General features: G+C 39.2%; 1 protein-coding gene across 3 annotated transcripts in view; it reads right to left on the bottom strand.

Moving 5' to 3' along the window:
• Window positions 1–24,760, bottom strand: part of ITGA9 (integrin subunit alpha 9) — a 220,574-nt gene that overhangs the window by 91,386 nt on the left and 104,428 nt on the right. For all 3 annotated transcript variants that reach the window (XM_084508396.1, XM_084508398.1, XM_084508397.1), the window contains exons 16-17: window positions 15,597–15,752; window positions 2,922–2,998 (exon numbers count right to left, since the gene is read on the bottom strand). In XM_084508396.1, coding sequence (XP_084364522.1) covers window positions 2,922–2,998; window positions 15,597–15,752 — 233 coding nt within the window. The remainder of the gene's footprint in view (window positions 1–2,921; window positions 2,999–15,596; window positions 15,753–24,760) is intronic.

The raw sequence follows: 24,760 nt of genomic DNA, 5'->3' as shown, positions 1-24,760 counted from the left end.
TGTTCAATTTACAAACACAGATTTGCTTGGTTTGAGCACTTTGGATAAGTCACCATATATTAGATTGTTAGGTGGATGTGCTGGTTTGTCTGTTTGTTATGTATCAAAGTGCAGTGATCCCCATTTGTGGGGGCACGAGTAAGTTTTGGGAAGAGAAGGATGATCCCATGAAATGCCAAATTAGACCAGGATCATCTTCCTATTAGTCATTTGGTACACTGGTTTGACATATTCGAATGCAGGTGTGATCTTAACTAACTGGGTAAGTCTAGTGATTCAAATGCATCTCAGGTGAACTCTATATCGGAGTAGTTTGCATGGTTCCTGAACTCACAAGTGTGACCTCAGCAAGCAATTCTCATGATGATAATGTAATCTGAGCTAACTTCCTATACACACAAGTGCTCCGACCAGCACACATGTGAAAGCCTATTATAGTGATGGACAAAACTATACTTCACAATATATCATGCTCTGTATAGCTTTTGGCTCTAACATGCTACAAATCAATGAAAAAATGTGTAAGAACAGCCAGAATAAATCAGTCCATCCAGCAGAGAGCCCTACTTCTAACTATGTCTAAAGCAGAGGCCTATGGAAGAACAAGGCAATCATGTAGTGTTATTTTCCTCATCAATTTCTGCAGTTTCCAGCATTCAAGCTTGGCATCTCTACTATTTCAGTTTTCAGTGTTTACAACATCCCCAACAGTAAATTCCACTGATTAACCATATGCTGCTTGAAAATATAGCTCCTTATTTGTTCTTTTCATTACTCTAAATAGCTTAGTATGATTAGCAAACTAACACCTTGCTGTTTATTTTTAGCAGATTTCCCTGATCGTTTGTGAGTATGACGAGTACCACTGGCCCCAGCACATGCACACCAGAAAAACAGACTAGTTACTCCTTCTGTTGACTACGTTAATTATGTAGCAATGCTCAGGCACCATTCCTCTTAGGCCTGGACAACTTACTTTCTTTATGACTTTTTGGTGAGAAATCCTAATAAAAGTTTTGGAAGCCCAGGCAGATGACCTCAACTAGATCACTCTACCCATATGTCCAGCAATACCTTCAAAGAGCTGCTGAGTATCTAAGACACTGTATTTACTGCTGCCTTCCCATAAACACCCTGTTTATTTCAATCTATCATGTCTGTGTTTCTTATGTACATTGCTTTTATTAATAAATCCACCAATTTTAGTCAGATGTGATTATTTAGACAAAGACACTGCCATAATCTTCCTAAAAATGAAGTCACCCATTTAGTTCCTAGGTGCATATAATAATGAAAGATTCATGTTCTATGCTCTACCTACAAAGCAAATGCTTTTTACACAGAATTATCATAAACAGCCAGTATGTGAAAACAGGCTCACAGAGTTCTTTAGCATAAGACATGAAGGGGCTAGAAAGATGAGCATGTTCTTCAAGGTGGACATTTTTTTTTTTAATAATCAGAATCCATAGCATGCTTTTGTATTTTTACAGACCAAAAACGTGTTTTCTTAAGAGATGTTTACTGTGCTACTATTCTTACTAGCTGAAGTCTACAATGCCCTTTACCTTAAGGAAACCTATTCTGTGAGGACTTGATAGATTTGATGACATCCTGTTTATTTCAGACAGGACTTCAGAATGTCACTGAACAAAAAAGACTTGAGAGCACTTGTCCAACATTTTGTTATGTGACTGTGGAAACTCTATTTGAATATCCTCATTATTATTTTTTTTTTGACAGTTGTGGCTTTTAAATTGTTGTGATAGTGTAAATAACAGTCATAAAAGTAAACAGTCTAATACTGTAATCACAAATACAACTCTTACTGCTATGATTACCACACACTGACAAGTTTTTAGAAGCAGTTTTTTCTTGATTATTTCCCAAATGTACAATAAACCCCCTTACTTGCTTCCTCAGTCCACACAGACAAGTCTCCAGCTCTACTCTCAATATGTTCTTCTCACTACTAAAATCTAGTGAAAGGTCAAAAATCCAGACTAATCACAGTCAAAGTGTGGACTCTGCAACTTGAGACCTAACTCTGCTCCCAGCCAATCCCCAAAAACATTCCTGTGGACTTCAGTCGTGTCTGGAGAAGTCCAGTCCGTAACTACTCAGATTTGACTCTTGTTCAGTTTTTGTCTCCAACTATGGCTACAGCATGCTGTAGACTTACATAAAATGTGTATATCTCCTACCCATTTTTCTTTTTTTTCCAATTTTCATAAGCAGCAAATTCTCTTCCCCTCTTTCCTGACCTAAAAGCAAAGCATTTCACAGAGAGCATCTGCAAACAGCAAAACATCTGGCACACAATTAAATAACTCACATCAGCACTTCCATTTCTAAAAATGTGCTAAAATGCTGAAGAAAAAAAAAAAAAAAGGAAACAGAAGTGATGCATGAAGTTCACCTTTAGCCTCATTTATCCAGAAATTGAATAACTGCATCCTGACAAAACAATAGGTGCTTTCCTAGGATCACCAGTCTCAAAGGACAGAACATAAACTTCACCTCTGGTCTATTTGACAAGGTTTATTATCCCAGAAGAAAGAGAAATCAGACACCCCTGAGTTACTAACAAAAAGACAAAGGAGAGCAGTATTTCAAGAGTTAGTAAAGTATACAATTTCAGAAATTAAAGGTTGGGGGGGGGTAATCACAACCATAGAAGACACATTTTTCTAAAACCTGTGACATGTTTTCAGAACAAAAATGCTTTTCTGTGTGCAGTTTACACCTACACCTCCTTGTACATCTTGAGACCTTACTGCACTAGACATGCCATCATTATCAATATCCTAGTCTGGATATAAGATGACTGTATTTGCATTTTGATTTTTGACTACATCTTACATAAAATGAATGGCGTACTAGCATATAAGAATGAAAAAGAAAAAACTTCAGTTACTCACCTAGATAGCAGTAATTTACCCTGAAGTTTCAAATCAGCAGCACAGTCATCAGATTGACAGTTCCTCTCAAAAACAGTCTGTGAAAAGCAAAGAAAAGAACTGTTATAGCATAAAACGTATAAGATTAAAGCTCCCCCAAAGAGGCAACATGTTTGGATGAAATAAAAAATCACCAAAATTTGTGATACAGAATATGCAGTGTGAACGCTAAAGAAACTCAAGGGAAGCCAAATCTCATCTTTACAAAAAAGTCTTTATTCTCATTTAACTGAACAAGAAGGTTCAACAAAAACAGACTCCCTCAAAGATTTTCCTCAATCCATTCCCACTTCTCATCTTACAAGAATTACTTCTCTCACACCTCTTCTGGCACCTCTTTCCAACACATGTGCAAGAAAATGAAACAGAAAATATAGACTATCAATGAAACTATTTTCAGCCCTGCAAATTGGAAGAAAGGAAATCACGCAAACATTCAGTGGCCTACATTAAAGATAAGGATTTTTTTTTTTTTTGTGAACAGTGGCAAACTTTTCTGCTATCTTGCGAGCAACAGAAAATTACAGACTTATTTACCCAGTGATATCCTAGGATAACAGAACCACTGTCAGTCTTGTGATAAAGACTATCATTTATGATCTTTAACAGATTGATAAAAGCAGGGGTTGTGAAAGAACAACATAACACTAGGCATTAGCACACTAAGCAGCAAAAAAAGAAAACAGCATGTTGACAGACAGCGAATACATAAGAAGTCTCCATTAGCCTATGTGAATCTCTGTGGCAATTTGTCGTAATTAAATGGGGCAGCCAACAGAGAGCAAAAGGAAAAGATAGGAACACATTCCTCATGTCCAAGAAACTCAGAAGCTGTCAGGATTGTGGTTATTTTCCCCTGCTGTTAAGAACAAAGACTGATACATTTCTGAACAGTTGAGCAGACCTTTTCCTGTCCTTTTTCTGTGTTTTTAGATCTCTCCAAAGAGGAGTGCACCTTTATGATATCAATTAGTTTTGAACTAGCAGTACAACCTACAGCATAGTTTGATATCTAAGCTGCAAATAGGACAAAGAAAAACGGGAGGCGGCAAGTACATTTGGGGTGATTTACTTTATGCTTTCATTTTACTATCCCACATTTTTCTTTCTCAGAATCTCAGATGTAGAAATTGGTGAGTGTTTAAACACAAGGCCTGTGACTACTTTTTCTCCTTAATAGAGGCTCCCACACCAAAAGACGAGAATCATGATAGCCCTGGGACAGGAACTCGCACAAGGAATCCCTCTCAAAACATGGTACATTTCAAAGGCATAGCTTCAAAAGTTCTCAGCACTAATCCTCAACCAGCATAGTACCTATATATAGGAAAGACTGTTTGACCTTCAGAGGAGAAAGAAAAATAAACTGCAAAAACAGTCTTGCCTGACAGTATCCCTATTTGCATTACAGAAATCTTGGCAAAGTGAACAGAGTGATCAAAGATATGACCTGCACTTTTAAAAGAATCAAGTACTGTAAATACATTTAAATAACTACCTAACAATCTTGGAATTTTGTTACTAAATCCATAGATGTGGTTCTTCACAAGGAACGAATACCTCATTTTCTAAAACTACTGAGCACGTACGTCTTCCAACACACCATGCAGTGAACAGCAAGCTACTCTGAAAAACATCAAGAATATTTTATGTGATAAAACTCAAGTTCCTACATAGCACTAACACAGGAGAAATAAATAAGGATGATGAGTCCTCAGATCTGTAAATGTGTAGGAGTAAACTCCTTACTTTTGTGGATAATCTTGAACCCAGTCAGGTTTGAGGGTGCAGGGAGAAGATTTCCAGTCCAGACAGCTGCTAGGACCTATACAGGCAGCCATCACTGGTTCAGTCTGTCATAGGCTAATGATATCTCTGGATTACTTTGCTATTCTCCAGTATTTCCCTTGTTTGAATAGATTTCACCATGCTTCTATTCTACCTCCTGTTTTTGTTTGCCTGCTACAGCCTCAATCCAGTAACTTCTCACTTCTGCTTCCTCCACTTCTCTGCTGTCTTGAGCCTTCCCTTGCCCAGCCTGTTGCTTCTTCTGCCTTTCCAGTTGACTAATTCCTGCCTTTTCAAATTCCTCCTAAAGAATTAAAATTGGTAAACGCACTGTAAGTCATCATAACATTTGTGAGCACTGCTTATACATTCTATTACTGTGCCCTTAATTGGTCTACTTGGACTGTGATTCCTTCAGGCCAGAAACCATACTTAATTCAGTGCTTCACGTTGGTAGAGAAAGCATCTATTGTTGGGATATGTATAAGCACTACTAGAATATAATCAATTTTAGCTCTAAGCAATCTTTAAAGTGGCTTTGGCTTTAAAATAAGTTTTAGGGATTTACAGAGCTCTTTACATATTCAAAGTGTTCAACAAGGTAACCAACCTTCACACCGTTAGGCTGTACATAATATTTAGGATGGGAAAGAGGGAAGTAGGAGGAAATAAATTCCTTGTGCATAGGAAACACTTCACAATTTTTGCAGTTGCTGCTGCTCAAGGTGAGGAGAAGCAATTCTGAACGGTGGTTTTACAGTAGAAGTTCAAATTCTTACTGGATTCTTCCTAGATTCCACTTCAGTTGTACCAACTACCTCACAGTTTTGAACATGTTCATCAGAGATGGTCAGGAAGCTTCTTTACATAAGAAACACATTCAAGGGAATTTTTAAGCTTGTGGGAAGGGGTGAACAAAAATTGTCCTGAAAGAGAAACACAGCTGCATCTCTTAAGGTCACCACACTTCTGTCTGGCATTTCCAAGAGCAAAAAAGGTATGTGTGCACTCAGCAGCACAGACTGAACAATGTCAATGTTTCTAGGACACATCTTCACTGTAAAGCACAGAGCTAATGCAGTATGCATGTGCATAGGGAGTCTGCTAGCCTTCCTGCAATCCCCAGATCTACAGCACAGCAGAGTGCAAATCTAGTGATTTCAGGGTCCATGATTCCTCCCTGCATTCCCCCCTGCTGCACAGGACCCAGCAGCTACACGAAAGTGCTCCATAGAGGTTTCCACCAGGTCACCAAACATCCAGGACAAACATGGTTTTCTGATATTCTGCCTGGCAACTTTCTTTGGGTAGAAAAGAAGATGCTTCTTGGGAGGTCAAGGAATGTGGTAGATACATCCTGAAAGATTAGCAGAGGCGGATGTTGCACAAGTCCTCCAGAGAGTAAGCCAAAAAGCTTACATTAAGACATACTTGCTATAGAGCGAATGAAGACATCTGTATCTGATAAGTGTACTGTAAGAAGAGACCTAGAGCCAGCTGACAGGGAAGATGTGTCTACACAGGCACTCAGGGCTTTGTAGCAAGCACCTTTGTGACCAGCTTACCTCTTGAATAGAGGTAAAGGATTAAATTCCACTTTTTACATAAATATATGATCCTTTGCCTTATGAAGTAATAGGATAAATCCATAGTCCTGCAACCTAAAGCATCCTTAACCACAAAGCTGCTGGTTAGTGTGGTTAAAGGTATCCCCGTTTTTCTTGTTGCTGATCTTGGACTGCTAAGAAATGACACCAAGAGAAAACCAAGCAAGGAGCCTGACTTGAGCCTAATGGTCAGAGCTCTCTGCTCAGAGGAAGGCAATCCGGGGTTTCAAACCTGATTCACTAAATTGCTTCAGTGTCTTTAAATGACTATCTAAAATTAAACATCTATGTTTCTGGGAGTAGGGAAGAGAACAGGAAACGGGGAAAAGTGAAAAAAGCTGTGTTTATGGCACTCCTGCCCACAGAAAGTCTTGGAAATCATCCAATAAACAAAGAAAAAAGTATTCCAAGACATTCAAACCCCCAGAATTCAGGGAAGCAGTAGAAATTTCAGGTCTTAGCCAAAATGTGCAATCAAGAATTTGAGAGGTTGCCAATATTGTGTTCTGTAAGAGTTGTGCCCATCTTCTCAGAGATAAAGGAAAGTGACAGCTGAAGGTCAACACTTGAAGAGAAGGGGGAGAACTGGGATTTTCAACACTGAAAACACGTTGTTTTATGGTTTGGATATGAGATTTCACTCTAGATCAGGTCTTTAACTACTTCTTCACACATCAGTCCACAGAAAGTTCAAACTGTCTCTTTTACAAAGTGGCAGCACTGGCCTTCGGAAACTCGAGGATCCATCCATTTAAATTCACAAACTGTGCCACATTCTTCAACAGAACACAGATTATGCACAATAATCTGGATTAAGCATTCCAGTCTCTACACTGATTTCCTGTAAATTGTCACCATACCCTACAGTATGTGCAGAGATTCCTTAGAAACTACATCACAGTAGCAAAACAACAGCACTGCTAAGAATAAAGGGGAGCTTTTTAAAAAAAAAAAAAAAAAAAAAGAAACTTTTCAGATCCTGATGCTATGCCATGTTACATTGTGAAGTTAGGTTCCTAGCTCTATATTTAAGGACCCGGATATGTGATCTGATTTTCAAAAGTACTGAGCAGTAAGCAAATCTCACTGCCTTATCCAGGACCTATTTTCTATTTCATAGCTTTACAGATCGATCATGTGGATATTAATATGCTTAACCAGATATAGGAGCTTGATTTTAGACCTACATTTTGTATTTAAGTTTTCCAGCTGCCTGCAAAATAAAGCTGTTACCTGAAGATCTATTGACCACAGATAAATAGTTACTGGCTCCCCCCCAGACATCCAGTACTTCACTACTCACGGAAGTGATCCATTCAAATATCCTGCTAAACCAAGTGCAAAAAAGCAGACTCACATTCCTGCTAGAAATGCAATTAATACTCTGGAAAGCTCTCCAGGATTTCATCAGATGTGCTGGCTAAACTAAGAACATATGATTTCCACAACACCTCCAACGACTGGCAGAGCAAACACAGGATGAAGGCAGAAATACCAGGGGAGCTGAGCTATAAGAGTTGAGAAGAATCAAAGCCAAAATCTGAACCACGAAACCAAAGAGCAGCCACCTTGGTACCGCATGGTGCAGGAGACTCAGGCTAGCCAGGAAGCTCCCTCAGCTCCATGTAGACTTCATCAGAGCACGCTTTCCCGCATAGAAAACAGGTACTCACTTACAGTGATTTAGTATAAGAAAACAGGAACTGAATGGTAGTAATTATTTTATTACACTAATAAGGGTTCACGACACATGGAACTTCTCCAGCTGGGGAAGGCTACAGGGAAATTTATCCACTCTGAAGAGTGGAAGACTCTGGGCCTAAGGCTCACGACTACTGCACTGACACTTGTCAAGCCATCTAAGGTCAAATGCATTAATTTCTTCCCTATTTCAGCTCTATCCTGCTATTTATTACCTTTCAGTATGTGTTGAAAATTGGGCTGGAGCACCAAGATAAAAAGGGGAGAAAACGCTCAAGTGTTTTTTGAGAGGAACAGGAACTTCCAAATGGAATCAGCCATTTAGAAAAGATCAGGCATGAAACCTGTTAGCAATTGAATGCAAACACAAATTAATAAGCACATGTATTAGTTATTCCTCACAGCAGTAAGTGGATTTAACAATGCAATTTTGTCCTTGTATTCTCCTGGGGTGAAGAATTACAATTGGTGGCAATAGAAATACACCCCCCCAAAGCCTTTCAGAGCTTTATTAGATTTCTAGTCTGACTCACTCATTTTTCAGGCTGAGGCATTTTTTTTTCTTTTTGAAATCATTAACAGTTAAATCATCCAAGAAGTGTTCTCATTATACAAGATTTCAGACCTTATAAATCCATAGAACAAAGATGAGAAAGACATACCGGGTTAATTGTTCCATCTCCCAATACCATTATAGGATGGATTTCTGTAGCACATTTCTCACTATATTTTCCTGTCTCATCTTAAATGGTCTTCCATTTATTTTGAATGATAGCAGAATAATTCAATTATTTCATCTCAGGAGAGTTTTTAGTGACACTTGAGAACATTTTCTACCCTAAACGTCCTTATTTCTATCATCCAAACTGAAACTATGTGAGATGAATCTTTCACCCAGGATGCTTCCATACTTAAACATTTTAACATACGAGTCAAAACCATTGCTGCTCATCATACAATAGCGTGATTTGAAATATAAGAGCATAATAAAAATGATAAGTAAATACATGTATTTATATGTGGCAACTGTTTTGATGGCTAGAAACACAAAGCTTTAGAATAATCAGATAAGCAATTTATGTCTACCTGTAGCTCATTTAGACCCACAAGGATGTGTGAAAGTGCTCTCTTAAAAATTCACCTGCACTTCAGTGGTTTTGTTTTTATGACTGCTACACTGAACTGACAAGGATTTTGTGGCACTGAGGTACTCTGAACTGAATGAGCTGATACTATCATATTATCTGCTTCCAGATGTTAGGTATCCCAATTAAACTCTACTGACCCTTCATATAACTGCTGAAACACTATCAAGAGGACTAATGAAGCCTGTCATCTGTCTGTGTGGCTTTTAAAGTATATTAGGATTTTCTTTAACAGCTCAACACATATGTAGAAAAACTGTCCCCTCTTACACTTATAATTCTCCATCCACAGAGTAACTTGGAAATGAAGTTCATGCTGTTACATGGAACTGCAGAAATTACCCAACAGGAATTCAAGTTAGGGTTCAGCTTGCAAATGTTCATGTGATCATCTCTCAGTTCTCTACATATTTATTTAAAGAACTTATAGACTAAATCGGATAACTCATGTCCTACCACCTCTGACACGATTAACTTACAGTCTGACTCTCCCCAGCACACATGCACAGCTTACACATGCAGGTGGACATATCTGTATGCACACACACATGTGCACGTTATATTGGCTGTTGTTCTTCAGGAAGCCCACGAGATCTAAACCATGTCTTATGCATTCCTAGCTCTGATGTTTTGCCTCTGCCTCTAAGCAGGAATATAAACAAGTTGGACAATTACTGGCCAAGCCTTTCATTGCTTAAGAACAAGCATATAGAAACATGCATACCATCAGAGGCACTGATTTCCACTAATTCTTACTTCAGCAAGTTTGCTAATTACAAACATTTCAGAGGTACAATGCATCTGGACACCTGCTGTTCTCACTCAGCACTGAATCTCTTCCAGACTTGTAAATCTTTCCTCATTATTGCCATTCAACAACAACAAAAAAAAAGCAGGCAAATGCAATACTCAGCCTAATTCAGTGTATGCTCAGGGTGGGTCCTTTTCAGATTTCCTGGCACGAACAGCACCCGGTCCCTGCCAGTTCAGCACTGACTCTGACCAAACTTGTCTAGAGCAAAAGACTGACACTACCAAAAGGATGGCAAAGGGAGGAGTGGAAAGCATCATTTTCAGCAATCGCACCCTGCCTGATGGAAAAAGAACAGCGATGAAGCAGGAAGGGTGGCACATGGCAGATCTCTGCAAGAATTAAGGCAGAAGGGAACGTGGGAGCTTGCCCTGCCCAGGGAGGAAAGGGAGCTTAGTGGCAAAGAGTTTCACCTGGAACACAGCAATTTAGCTGAATCCTGCAGTCATCTCCTGTATGCCTGGGTATAAAATATTTGATCGTCACCCTTCCCACAGATCCAGCTCCAGACAAGTACATGAAGCTACTGAGGCTTCAGCTGTACCAGTAACTTAAACTGCCCTGGCCTCCAAGACAGGGAAAGACCCTTGGAGCACTCTAGCAGCTGACCCATGCCTGGGAATGGTTTGCGGTAGCTGGCACAGGTTGAAACCATGGCAAGAGCCACTCCAGCAGCTTACCAGGATAGAGATGTCACTCCAATGCCTAGAAACGCACCAGGCACAGTTCAGTTTGCTGGTGGAGACCTGATCTGACTTAAGCAGGCATGTTGGCATCTCTGTGCTTTAGAAGAGGTGCCACTGGCAAACCTGGATCATGCCATGTGGATGAACACTACATTTCAGCCTGTGTAGATCTGTCACTGCCTTGTGCTCAGTATGAGATATTGACTGGGGGGATGTTTTAAAAAACAGAGTGCCATTATTAATGCAGCAAGCCAAAATTACTACAGGTGTTCATAATTCAGCTTCATAAAAATATTCCTATGCTTTCTCATACCTGTCAAGTAAGCTAATTTATGTCCAAATACTTTTCAAACACACATTTCCAAAAATAGTGCTTTGATTTTAAAATGTGAAGCCTGACCCAGAGACGTGCAGCCTCAGACACCCAGAGATGCAGCACCATACCCAGACTCTCACTGCAAGTCTGACATAGCTGAGAACAGAATGTCCTAAACATTTTCTGTCTCTCATAAGCAGTTTTATGACAGACCATTCCCAAAATCCTGAAGATGCTGACGCAATTAAATCTACTGAGAATATTTTCCTATAACAAAATGGTGTCTCCATCCACATAACAGCAGGTGATTTTATTACAGTATTCAAAACAGACAGAATTCTAGCATACCACATTTTAAACTCTAAGATACATTACTGGATACTGCTAGAACAAATCCCCGCTGTATTTGGCAGGAGATCTTTGTCTTTCCTGGTTGACATGTATTTATACAGTGGGTATGCAAAAATAAATGTTATAGTACAAACCACTTACAATGAGCGAAGCCAAACCATGTTCTAAATACACATTAATTTCCCTGAAGTAAGAAAATATATTAGTTTTTTCCAGTGGACGGAGGTAGCAACTGGATTTGGAAGGCAATGAGGAAGCTAATGGAAAGTCATCCTCAGGGTGGGAAGTTCATAATACACACTCAAAAAGTAAAATCTTTGTTTCTCCACCCAACCTTGATCCATCAGAGATTTTCTGTTTGAACAAAACTGAGCTGGCTAGCCACTGACAACTTGGAAGGCTGTAATCATCTCCACATAACCAGTCTCCACCCAACAATTGTACAAAAGTTGCTAAGGCATCTATCAATAGACATGTACACATAGCCCATAAGTATTTGCTTTTGCTACCACAAATGATTACACCAAGCTATAGCAACCATAGTTTCTGGTAAGCATATACAAGAACCCTAGAAAATGACTAAGTTAGTGAGAAATCAACTGTTGCTGTATCCTGGGCCAGTTTAGTTACGTTATTTTGACCTAGGAGAGCCTCTTTGCTTAGAAAAAAGCCAATGCATGAAGTCCCACAGTAGCATCATGCTCATCAGGAAATTTCTATGAAGATCCTTTTCCTCAAATTACTCAGAAGTTCAAACTATTTATCATATTCTGATTGCCTTAAGGCCAGATCATTTAGGAAAAGGAGGCTCCCCTCCCTGAACAGTCATGGGTATATTTGTTTTTAAATACAAGCATTTTTTGCACTGCCTTACATTGGAAGTTGCATTATTTTAAAATAAATACGATAACAAATAAGTTAAATAAGTTAAGGCATTCTGAATGAAAACCACATCAATGCACTCCTTTACTACTCTAGCTCTGTTCCAGTCTAATCAATTAGGACAAGACAGTTTTCTCACATACAAAGTAATGATTTAAATAACTGATTTAAAGAATGAATAACCAACATAATCCTCTTTAGTGGCTATGCCATCAGTAAGGGATACACCTTCCCACTGGCGGGTGCCTATGAACTGTTTCCAAGTTGACTCATCAACACATTGGTGCAAAGTGCCACAAAGAACTTTGTATGCTCAATATAACCTTTAATTCTTACATCAAGAGGTTACTTGATACTTTTTCCTACCTGCTTGTTTGTGAACCATAGTGCTGTAATTCTCCTTGAGGGAAGTCATACACACGTGCAGGGAACATCTGGGTCATGAAAAACAAACTAAAATCCTCTAAAAGCAATCACTTCAGCTTTGACATCACTTTAGCTTAAATAAAAACATATCTAAGTGACTATACAGCTCGCATGTTTGCAAGATGTGTGCCTTTTCAAGTGGGTCTAACAGACCTGAAGTAGGATATTAACAGATGGAAGTCTCCCCCTCTCCTGCCCAGTTACAGCTCCCTCCCATTTCATCAGCTGTTTATTTCCATCATCTTCTGCCACCTTCGTTCACAGAAGTTAGCCACCTGAGCTTACCAGCAAAGCATCAACCTGTAACAACAGGTACCGTGAAGCAACAGATGCAACCTTTCCAACTTCAAAATGCCAATTCTCACTGGATCAACAGGATCTAGTACTTCTGAAATCACACACCACTAGTTACATTTTAAAACTTCAGTACTGGCATTAATACTATACTTGTCCATCTGCCTCTACCCTTTTGAAATCTTGCTGATTTCACAAGCTAAATGTGGAACCTATGTTTCTCCTGCTAAGTACTTATCTCAATGTTATCTGGAGCTAATATTCAGAGGGAGTTGGATCTTCTGAAAACAGAACCTACTAGATCTTTTCTGAGTTGGATTTCCACAACATAAGGTCTCTCCAGAATTGTTATATTCTTTGAAAATGCAAGTCCTTTGTTACGTAAACTGTTTCCTACTATTCCTCTTGGCCTTTAAAAACAATTCTGCTTGCAAGATGACAAGAATCTTAAGAGAACACTAAGCCCTGATGTTTCCATGAAGTTGGTCTTTGAGGATCCTGTCAGTGCCTCAAGGCTACTCAGCCAGGGCTTTGTCACCATGACTGCTACACTGAAAGCGAAGCTCTGCCCACTTCCTTAGTGGAAAGCACACTTGCAGGCACACCCCATGTCAAAATCCTTTTCTTACTAAGCTAAGTGAACATCTGGAAAGCAAATGGAAAGGGATTGTTGAACTGGCTCCCTCTCATCCAAATTACACAAGAAAACAAGTCAGGGAAATTCCCAACATATTTTTGTTTCTGCTTTATAATCTCAGTATTTAGGTATTTTAATATTGATATGAGAGTATGCCTGCAGGGCAAAATGCGACCTTTGGAGTTTAAAGCCAGTAGTTAAAGTGTCCATCCAGTTCAGTTCATGTAACATTCAGTTTCCATCACAGTGCACAGGTTTCAAAGTTCTCTACAAATTCCTATTGTATGTTTGCAACAATGCAACATTCAGGTACTTAAGAGACACACCATCCCTCTTCATAAAAATAATTATTAGATTCTCTTGTCATCCATTTGCTTAAACATAAATTAAATACTCAGTTCTCTAAGTACAAGAATTACAGCAAGATGCAATTCCAAACACTTATATGTATATAAGTATATATGTATATGTGTATGTGACAAAGCATTTTGGTTTCTTTTTTTTTTTTTTTTCTTGAGTAGTATTTAGGGACCTGTAGGTTTATAGGACCTGTAGAATATCCTTATGAGCAGCATCAGAAAGCAATGCTACAGATGATGATGCAAGCATCTCTTTATATATCAAACTTCCCAAAGTTAAAAAACAGATTTAACGATCCAGTTAAAAGCCTAAAATTCCACACAAACTTTTCAGAGCTTAAAGGAAAAAAAAAAAAAAGGTTTCCTATTCAGAAGCTATACCAGATTGTAACCCTGTAAGCATGCTTTGGAAATCAAACTTTATTGGATATAACACCAAGCAACTTGATCTAGCTTTTATGTTGGCTCTGCTTTGAGCAAGGAAATGGATCTCCAAAGGTCTTTTCTAGCCTAAATTACCCTGTGATGCTGCAAATGAAGAAGTTTTGCAAGCCACAGTAGTCTGATTTCCCCGCAGAGCCTCAAGCCTCATGGTTGGATGCTCCAGTCCCAGCACAGCAGGAGGTGGAATTGTCCCGCAGGCTCCTTCCTTGGCAGGCTGTCCTGCACCTACAAGGACCACACACAAACTGGAGCCTTTTGAAAGGTCACAAATGGGGTCTCTCTCCTTGACCTGCTTTCATGAACCTTGAATATGCTTAATACCTTCATAAGCACTGTCTTGATAATTCTTGTCAAAATGGCCCAACATTTTCCAAAGATACTAGTGAGGTCAAGACAGACAGACAGGCAGCCCAACCATGTACACTTCATTTCCTAAGGGAATATTTTGGGGGAAAGAAAGATCCCCACTCTATAAATGATGAGTGTTTGAAAATTATATGAATTCTGTTGTTCTGACCAAAATTAATAAAAAGAGACTGTTCTGAAATGCAGAGGAGCAAAACAAGATCCTATTTATACACTGTTGTACCTACACTTCACTTTTTCTGAAACAGAGTCACTATTTCAGCAAGACGTTTTCTGCAATAACAACAGCAGAAGGGGTTCCCCTGCCACATGATTGGATGTGAGGAGCCCTCAAGAAAAGAGGGAAATGGGCCAAGTAAGGTATTCTTTATTCCATCCATCATTCTTCCCTCCTGCAGATTGGTAAAGACCCCATGTCCCCTCCTGGACCCAACCCTGTCCCTACAAGACTAACAAAGCCTTAACCTAAAAGAAAAGCTTGGGCTCAGTCTTGCATGAGAAAAACTTCCATCATTCAGAAAGGGAAAAACCAGAAGGACCAGACGGAGAAGCACTTTTCTCATCCTTTCCCTCATTCTATCTCTTTCTGCCCAGCACAAACAGTTTGAAATAAGTGACTTCACTTTTTGCTACCCAACCCTGTCAGCACAATTCTTCACTACCTCATGGAAGAGTAATGACATCAGAAACAGGAGGGACAGTACAAAAAGACTACTGGGTACAAATGGCTCTAAGCTTTGCCATCATCTTTTACATCCACTTCTGTCAGCTCAGGATTAGAGCGTGCCACTGGCCTAGGGCAATAACATAGTCCAAACCTGACCTGATTCCTTTGTGCTATCTTTTGTCCTTTCTTCCAGCGGAGAACGGGCTTGAGAGGAGGTAGTTCCTTGTCTTCTTTACCTCTTTCTAGTACATGCTCCCCAAGACTGTAAGCAGCTTCAAATACAATTGGAGATATGACATCTTTGATTCTTCTCTGTAAAATAAAGTGGACAGAGATATTACCTTCACATACAAGCAAGCAGATTTATATATATATATATATAAAACAATTATACACACAATTTAAGCAGAACTTATATTCAACACTGCAGACATGAAGCAGACTTCTGTTCCCCTTGGTCTGCTCAGTGCCAAACAGGAAAAAGCACATTATACCAAAACAAGACAGATCAAAACAAAGACAACAAAAAATGAGTTACTCTTTTGGTACTCTTCGTTCCACTGAAGTCATTGGCCCATTTGCCACACCTGCAAACCAAGTGTTTTTCAATAAAACCAAAACACTTCCTAAAAAAAGATTTAAATTAGGATGCATTTCCTTTAGTACTGCAAAATTTGGAAGCAAACAGTGAGTTTTCTCTGGGATTTCTAAATCCTCAACTTTGAAGTCACCTCTACTGTGCACCACGTATTTAAAAAAAAAAAAAAAAAAAAAAAAGGAAACCATCTGGCCTTGTTTTTTTGTGTTTTTCCTTTGTTTTTTTGTCATGCTCCCCCCCCGCCCAGTATTAATTAAATTATTAAATGGTTAAATGTGGCTATAAAAAATAAAGCTACAGACACGCAGGGGCAAGAGAAGCCATCTTCCAGCATGATTCTGAAAGGAAAACTCAAGCTTTCTCCACCCTCAGAGCAGTAACATTTGCAGGAAATATGGAAGAAAGTTTTTCAGTTTCTTTGAATCACTGTGTTCTAGGCTTCACACCAGAAATACTATAAGTGGTGCCACATTATTTGTCTGATAGAATAAGAACAAAACGCTCATTGTGCTCTGTTCAGTCTTGACTTCCAAAATCCAATTTACCAGGAAATAGAAATGGCAGACATCCTACCTTTTCATGGGCAAACATCCCTCCTAAATTTCAGCTAGTTAAAAGACTGTGTGTAAATTCAATGCAGATTGAGGTGATAAATACCATAAGTAAGGACAACAAATCTTCAAATGGGCCAACTCTCAACTTCACCTTGAATCCCTCAAAGGGATGAGACATCAACATCTTCAGCATCTACCTCTCCTACTCCCTTGGGTAGGAGTTGTGCCATTAAGAGATTAGAAAATAGCAATGCTAAAATTCACAGAAGCTACTAGTTTTGCTCTCGCAGAAGATCAAGTGTAATAACTTCAGTGAGGATTGTATCAGCATACAAGACGACAACACATACACAGAAACAAGACCATAAAGAGCATATCATGAGGCAGCAGTGAAACACAACAAATCATCAGACAAATTACCACCTAATCCAACCCTATGCAGCCAACTGTGTCAACACAGAGCAATTAAAACTGTAGGCAGTGAGTCAAATTAAAATCCACCTATGGCTTTTCTAGCTCTGATACTGCAGTATGGCAAGAGTAAATGCTTAATGACTTTTAAGTGTTTTAATATGATCTTGCCGGGTTCAGTCCAACGCCCTTTGAAGTCAAAAGACAAGTTTCCCATTGACTTCAATGAATGTTGGAGTGTGCCCATATTGTTCACTGGTGTCTTTCTGTTTCATTTTAGTGGTGAAATTGTGACTTCCAGCAGCTAGATTAATTACATGTGTGGATATTCCTCCACCACAGCCCTGGGGAAATGTATTTCACATACCCACTTGTCTTTAATTAAGGATGAAAGTATGAATCCTACCCAGTTATTAATTTTGCCACATGTTCAGTCCCTTCTGCTCACAATCTTAAAATACGAAGACAATGTTATGTGGGATTTTTCCTAAAACAGACACAAGACGGTTCTCTCTCTCAGGTATACCACAGACTGTCTGGGAAGTGAGTGCATAATGAAAATACTGAATATTTGCCCAAAAGCAATTTGGAGAAGCAATATTTAAGTCAGATATACACCCACTTTCTTTCTCGGACAGTCTGCCTGCTTCCAGTAATTGGATCATGTACTGGTGACACTGCAGCACATGGATCACCTTTAAGTATTCCTGATTTCTAAGAGTTGAAAGATACAATGACAATCAGGTTTGAGACAGACTGAAAAATTCTTTGACTCAAGGAAAGTGTTTATTGTATTTTTTCTCAGTTACATGGCCCAGCTGAAGCGGACTTGCCAAGGGGAATGGTTTCTACAAGCAGCTTTTATATGTATTCACCTTTCCTCACTATGCTAAGGAAGTGTCAAATGTTGAAGACACTTCTGAACTGTGAAGAAGCATCCCTGGCAAGTCATAGCACATGGAAAGCACAGCTCTGTTAGCTGGAAAAGATGTCTGGAGGATATCAAAACAAGCGTAATACTCAAGGAGTTCACATTATCAACAGAAACAACTCTACAACAAGTGTTCAGTGAGTAATAACAATAAATAACATAAATAGCCTGGATGTCACTAAACTGGTATAAATTTTTGCTGTGCCTGAATTAGACCAAGGACCTAAAGGTAAGGCACGATTCCCCATCAGCTACACCATGTAGTTTGCCTGTTCTAAAAGCCATTTCTCTAGGGTGGTTTTGGTTTTTTTTTTTTGTTTGTTTGTTTTATTTTTTCCTCTTTTCTCTTTCTGACCAGATTTCATCCTGGACATAAGAAACTTTTGCAATAAGGCGTTGCAGAAATCAATACACTTCAGTCCCAGCACATCGTCCTTCCACCAGCAAACTCCCTACAGAGGAAACAGCTCCTGCCAGACATATTCCTCCATCTGGATCATTCTACCTTTTCCTCTGAGGCATGTTGCATGACTACTCTGAATTGATGAAAAAGTTGTTTTGGTACAAATAGGCTTTTTTTTTTTTTTTTTTTTTTAAATCAAGGTGCTCTCCCTCACTATTATCAAGTGATGACAAAGAACTCAAAGTCCAAAAACAGCACACTTAAAAGCATCAAACAAAGCAGTAAATTGCTTTGAGGTGTTTCAACAGACACCTGAAAGCTCACCCTAACAAAGAGCTGGTTTACCATCTACTCTCCCAGAACAATCACCCCAAAGAAATACCTTTTTTTTTTTTAATGCTGTGGTAGAAGCTGGGCACAACATACGTTTTCCTTTCTTTTGCCTGGCTTTGCAGGGGAGAAAAAAGCAAGCAAGCAAGCAAGCCACTGCCAGATTCATGACTGCATTTCTGTTTGGCTTCTGTACCTAAGGGGTCCTAAAAAACCTGAAAAACAATCACAGAGCAATGATCAAATGTCATAGCTGTGATTCTGAACAGCATTTCAATTCCCTCTCTCCAATGGAGTGTGATGATTTTAGGAAATTGTTTTCTGCCTTTTTTTTTTTTCCTGGTAGGCACAGCTTAAGGCACGCCGTGATAACAAACACAGACGCAGACTGCAGCCTCACAGAGGCATACCCTGCCTTGTCAGGCAGACGCTGTCTTCTCCAACACTAACTTTGTGCTACCAAAAACCCACACACATCAGAAACTTAGGAAAATTTGGATGAAACAGGACAGGGTTTTATTATAGGGATAGGATTTGCTCTGCTCATGGTGTGAGCAGTTGCCAGAGAGGACTGGATACCATTTCAGCTTTCTTTCGGCTCAGTGCCACAGTACAGTCAGGGGACTCTACATGAGCCCAATAAATCATCACGTCTAATCCCCTTTCTTCTACAAGGTGAAAGTCTCCAGCAGGGACTCTGAAGAGTGCCAAATTCCACTTTTAATTATGGCCAATGGTCTGAGAAATAAATTGAGATGTAAATATTCTCTACAATCCACAGCAAGAGTCCTGCAGGAATAAAGGAGGAAATGTGGCCCTTTAATAGCAACAAACCATTAAGTGAGTATGAAGTCATTTTCAATAGCGCTGAATGAAGAAATACATATTGCCATTAGCTGTGACTTCTATCGCTGCCCCTTGCTTCTTGTCCTTGTTCACATCTTTTGAGTGTTTCTCTTGTTATTCTCTTTGGGAAAGTTATCTGCTCTGTCAGGCCTTTTTCTTGCTCTCTGACTTGATCCTGAGGGCATCAACCCATGCAAAATTTCAGAGCTTTCAGTGAATTCGGAACAGCTTTTCAGTACTTCTGAGAATTAAGCTTTGTTTAGCTTGATGACTGAGAATGAATTTGAGAACCTGGCTTTTAAAAACATTCAACTTAAAACTTCTAGTCTAAACATATTTATTTCAAGTTTTAAACAAGCACTAATAATAGACTATAAGCATTTTTACAGGCCTAAAACACACAAAATATATTTGACAATCCTACTTTAATAGATAACATATTAATGCTGTAAAACGTATAAAGCCATGGTGCTAATGCTAATCCAGCACAACACTTTAATCAGCTTGCAGGTCACTACCACATATGTCCTCAGCTCAGTGCCAAGGGATAAATAGTTCCCTACTCAGTGGTTTCAGAAATGACTCAAACCTCCACCAGCTTTTAGAGCCAAAGCCAACTACTTCCACAATTTATCATACATTTATTAAGACCTGCAGCCGGTATTTTATATATTATGGCTCATGAATCAGTAAGATTAGTGCACAACTTTACAATTTTGTGTACAACTTTTAAAATTAATTAATTTCTCCTATTATCTCAGCCTCGCTCCCTGAACCATAGGTCATTTAATATAAAAGACTTTGGTGCATTCAATTCAGTACAAACTTGGAGACAAACTTGCATTCATTTCAGACAAACCTGCACCTGAAAATGAGTGAGGAGCAACTTAACTTGCTTTCCCTGTTCCTTGCAACACTTACAGCAAATCTAAACTACAGACAAGTTTAGACCCCTCACGACACCAATTCCTAACACGTGGGGCAAGTTACTACTTTCAACCTCCTATTAATCCTGTGCAACAGAAAGAAACACCTCTGTCCCCAGGAGAGCCTTCCTCTCCCTCTCATCTGTATTTACTTTGACAAAGACATTCTAAGACTTGAAATGATTTTTTTTCAGATTGGTGTGATTTTAACATTTGTATCTCCCCACTGCAAAAGCAGACAGAACAGTCATGCCAAAGTCATCTAGAAGAATTTCCATTCTGCATACAACATATAAACACGCACACACCCATTTTAGACAGTCTTGTAGTCAAATGGGGAAAATACAACTGCTAAGCCTGTTCCAGTGGGGAGACAAAACTGGAAGATTATTTGGTTGGTAAAAGCTCCTTTAAAACACTATTGGTGAATTTTTGTCAAATTAATAGCATATGAAAGCAATCAGAGGCCTAACATTTCAATAATCTGTGCTTCTGTTTTCTTTTAAGATCTTGTGACAGGTACAATTCAACAAGTAGGCAAACAGCCTTTGTTGATAAACTTCAAACATTACAAGGCTTCTGAAGAATCCCAAAGTTTAGAGAAGCAAAAAAAGAGCAAAGGACTTGCAGGGTGTTACACACTCCAGCATTATTTACTGTTTGAAGGAATGGGAGCGCTTTCTTTGTCCTCATCCTAAGTGTGTTCATCTGGCATACAACTGTTTCCATCAGGTCAGCAACTCTCCCTTCAAACACTGATAATGGGAAAGATGCTGCAGGGGACAAAATAGCAGACCTTGAGGGAATGCGGTCCTAAGCAAACACGAGGCGCCCAGAAGCCTGCGTGCATGGGAGGGACACCCTGAGATGGTGAGGGAAGGGCTGGGAGTCCCAACCCCAGCTGGGTAGACGCTCACTCTGAGTTTAACCAAGTGCTCCCCATCCCTGTGTGTCTGGCTTCCAGCTATCAGCTGGGGAGTGATAAAGCTATTACCAATGTCAGCATGGGAGAGACTGCAATCAGTGGCCTCAATACTCCATGTCAGAGGTTACAGAGGCTTAACAATAATATATTACTGATAATCTTTCTCAGTAATCAGTGACAGAAGTCATCACATGCAACCCAACCACAATGTAACACATTACTGAGCTCAGACCTTGATTTTCCAGCTCAATACTAAAACACATTATGACAATATGGTTTCACAGTTTTGGTGTTGTTTTCTTTTCCCCGCACCCTAACCATACAGTTTAATGTTGTGTCTTTCATTGTGTCTAACAGTTCCAGGGTGGGGTTCTTTTGTCTTTTCTTTTTCAAATCACCCATTTCTTTCTCTCTTTTAAGGTTCACTTTTGATCTTTCTTTTCTGGAAAATTCTGGAAACAGAATTAAAGGAGAAAACATAGCTCAGACACCCAGCTTTTTGCCCCATACCAGGCTGGCCACAGCTATCCATGTAACATAAAAGCGGCTACCTGCAATAACAACAGCACTGAAATATAAACAGTCAGAAAAAATGCTGAGAGCTGATGAGCTCATTGCTCACCTAAGTTCAGGTCTTCATTTCACAAAGAGAACCCAAGAAAGAATAACCAGGGAAGCAATTAAAATATTTATTTTACTCTTTCTGAAAGTATAATGTATTTCAGTAGGGAATTACATACTGAATTGAGACAATAATTAAATCCAGACTCCTCCTGCACATATGTAACCCTATCGTATACTTGTCTTTTCCACTGGATTTACCATACTTCATATTCTGCTGATATGACATTTTATCATAACCAAGCCTTAAAGAGATTTCCTTTAACACTGTCTTAAAACACATTGAGTCCAGAATTTGAGTTAATCCAGCTACCTGTTTCTCTTTATACAACATGTCCCTCCAACTCTGATGGAAAGGCTAAACACAGCGGTCTCGGTATGAAGCTGTTTGAGAAGTCCAAGAGCCTTGGTTCCTGGGCCATACAATAGTGTAACAAGTCTGTTAAAAGTTGCAATGTCCATAGGTTGTTCACTTTCTTACTGTCTATACCCAGCTGGGGATAAAACCAGCTGAGTGTATATGTCATCCAACAAACTTTCAGTGTAAAATCTAACATGCAAACTATCCTCAGAGCCAAGAACTGTGGTTGAGAACCCAACCTCCCAGCTGATTCCCAAAACAACAGCTCACAGAGATTATAAGCCCTTCTTGCTGGTCCCGCACCCCTTTCACTGAGGGCAGCAGCTCAGACTGGAGGCATGGAGCAGTCCCATGGGTGATGGCTGCTGGCTGGGGGATGCTTTAAGGCACTATGTGCTTCAGCCTTTCCCTGAGCTCAACCTGCCACACATGAACTAGTCTGTAAGAAAAAGCAGCCACCTCTCACTCTCCAGATGGATTTTCTCCCTTGATTATTGAAAGAAAGGGCAGAAGCACCTTTAATCCCAAGAGGGAATGGGTAAGTAATCAAAACGTTCCTCCTAAAGCTCTGTAGAGGACACAGGAGCATAGAGAGGATGAGGACATAGGACACACTCCTCAACATTTCCCACTGATCACCCCACAATGTGGCAGACTCTCAATGCCTGTTGCCATTTGTAGGTACCTACACTTACTCAAAGGGAGAAAGCATGTAACATAGTTTTATGCAAACTGAGAGAAGATCCGTACACTTTCTTGGATCTGGGTCTTAGGGTGCACTTTATCTCACACTCTCATACAATACATCTCTCATATCTAGTAAGTCACTGGGAGATACCTTATTATGAGTAGATCAAACATCTATGGGCTGAATGAGATCATCCTAATTCTTTCCCTAGAATTGAAGCAGATTTGTTTGAGAAAAGCATGGGTCTGTACCATCTGGCAAAGGTCCCCTCAGTTCTAAGCCTGGTATCTCCATTAGTCTAGGTGGCTGCATTTCTGCTAGAAGTTCAGAGAGTCAGGGCAGAAAACTGAAAATCTGGATGACTACAGAATATCACAATAACGATACAACAAACATTTTAATGAATGCTTCATTTAAAGTATGAAGCATCCATACTTTAAGTAGACTAGTATTTGAAGGCTTGACACTATGCTGTTGAGATTCTAACACTGTTGTGTCAAAAAGCATCAACACAGGTTTATAAAAACACACATAAGGGACACAGAAACATTCTACTTAAGCCCTGTTTCCTACACAAAACAACTAAAAGACTGGATTAGTAGCATTGTGTCAGGATTGAATGAAAGAAGAATCATCTTCAGCAAAAGAAGATAGAGATGAAAGAAGGTTATCATCAACATTTTTACTAACAGCATTTTAATTCAGATGAAAGAGCTGATAGAAATGGTCCTTAAAGTCTTACGAAGAAAGCAATACACTACTCACCCTGCCTGGCTGCATCAGAGAAAGAGGCTGAATGCATAAGAAGTATGGTGCTAAGTTACTTTCTTTTGACATACTATTGAGAGGAGAGCAATTTAGTTAAGACATCCAGAGGTTTTTATGCACAAAAATATGAATTCATCTTTCAGTCATGGGAGAATGGATAGCTTCATGAAATGGCCCTGGGAGGAAATATGATCAACATCTATTCTTCTACTACTAAATGAAAGAGGCAGTATTTATTAGTCTAGTCATCTTGAGAGCAGGATTTAAAATCAATATGGGCAAAAGGAAAAAGTGCTGTGATTGTCGACGTTGTTTAAAACTGTAAACAACACTCCTCTGAAGTCTAGAGCAGGAGACCTCCAGGAACTTAATGGTGTTTTCAAAACCCTAAAGAAATGGCCTGCTGCTAATATAGTTTATTTGCATGCATGCACACACACGTGCATATACTTATATGGTTTGCACAAGCACAGGTGTTTTTACATACACACATGTATATATATAGATATGACTATGTGTATATATAATTATATATAAGACTGACTACTCCAATATGACCTTGCATAACTTCTGGTCTGATTTTTCACACAGACATACAAAATCAGCTACAGAAGATTTCTTGTCTTGATAGTTATGACAACTCTTATGTTGCTCTCCCTCATGGGGTTATTATGCATTAAAACAAGCTCCAAAGCAAACAAAACAAACAAACAAAAAAGCACACACCACAAACATGAAACAGAATTTCCTCTAAACCATTTTAAAGTATTTTGGCTCATATTTCAAACCTGGATCTTGAGCATATCATTACACAAGACTGTTTTATGTAGTATTGTTATTTCAGCTTTTAATACAATGAATCTATAATAAGTGTGCAATTACAAACTGAAAGTTGTTCAAAACCAAAAAACCGACATTGATTCATTTTCACCTGGGGCTACTTCTCCTATGAATTCTC

This window comes from Aythya ferina, assembly GCF_964211825.1.
Source record: "Aythya ferina genome assembly, chromosome: 2".
NCBI lineage: Eukaryota > Metazoa > Chordata > Aves > Anseriformes > Anatidae > Aythya > Aythya ferina.
This window is presented reverse-complemented; position numbering and strand designations above follow the sequence as displayed.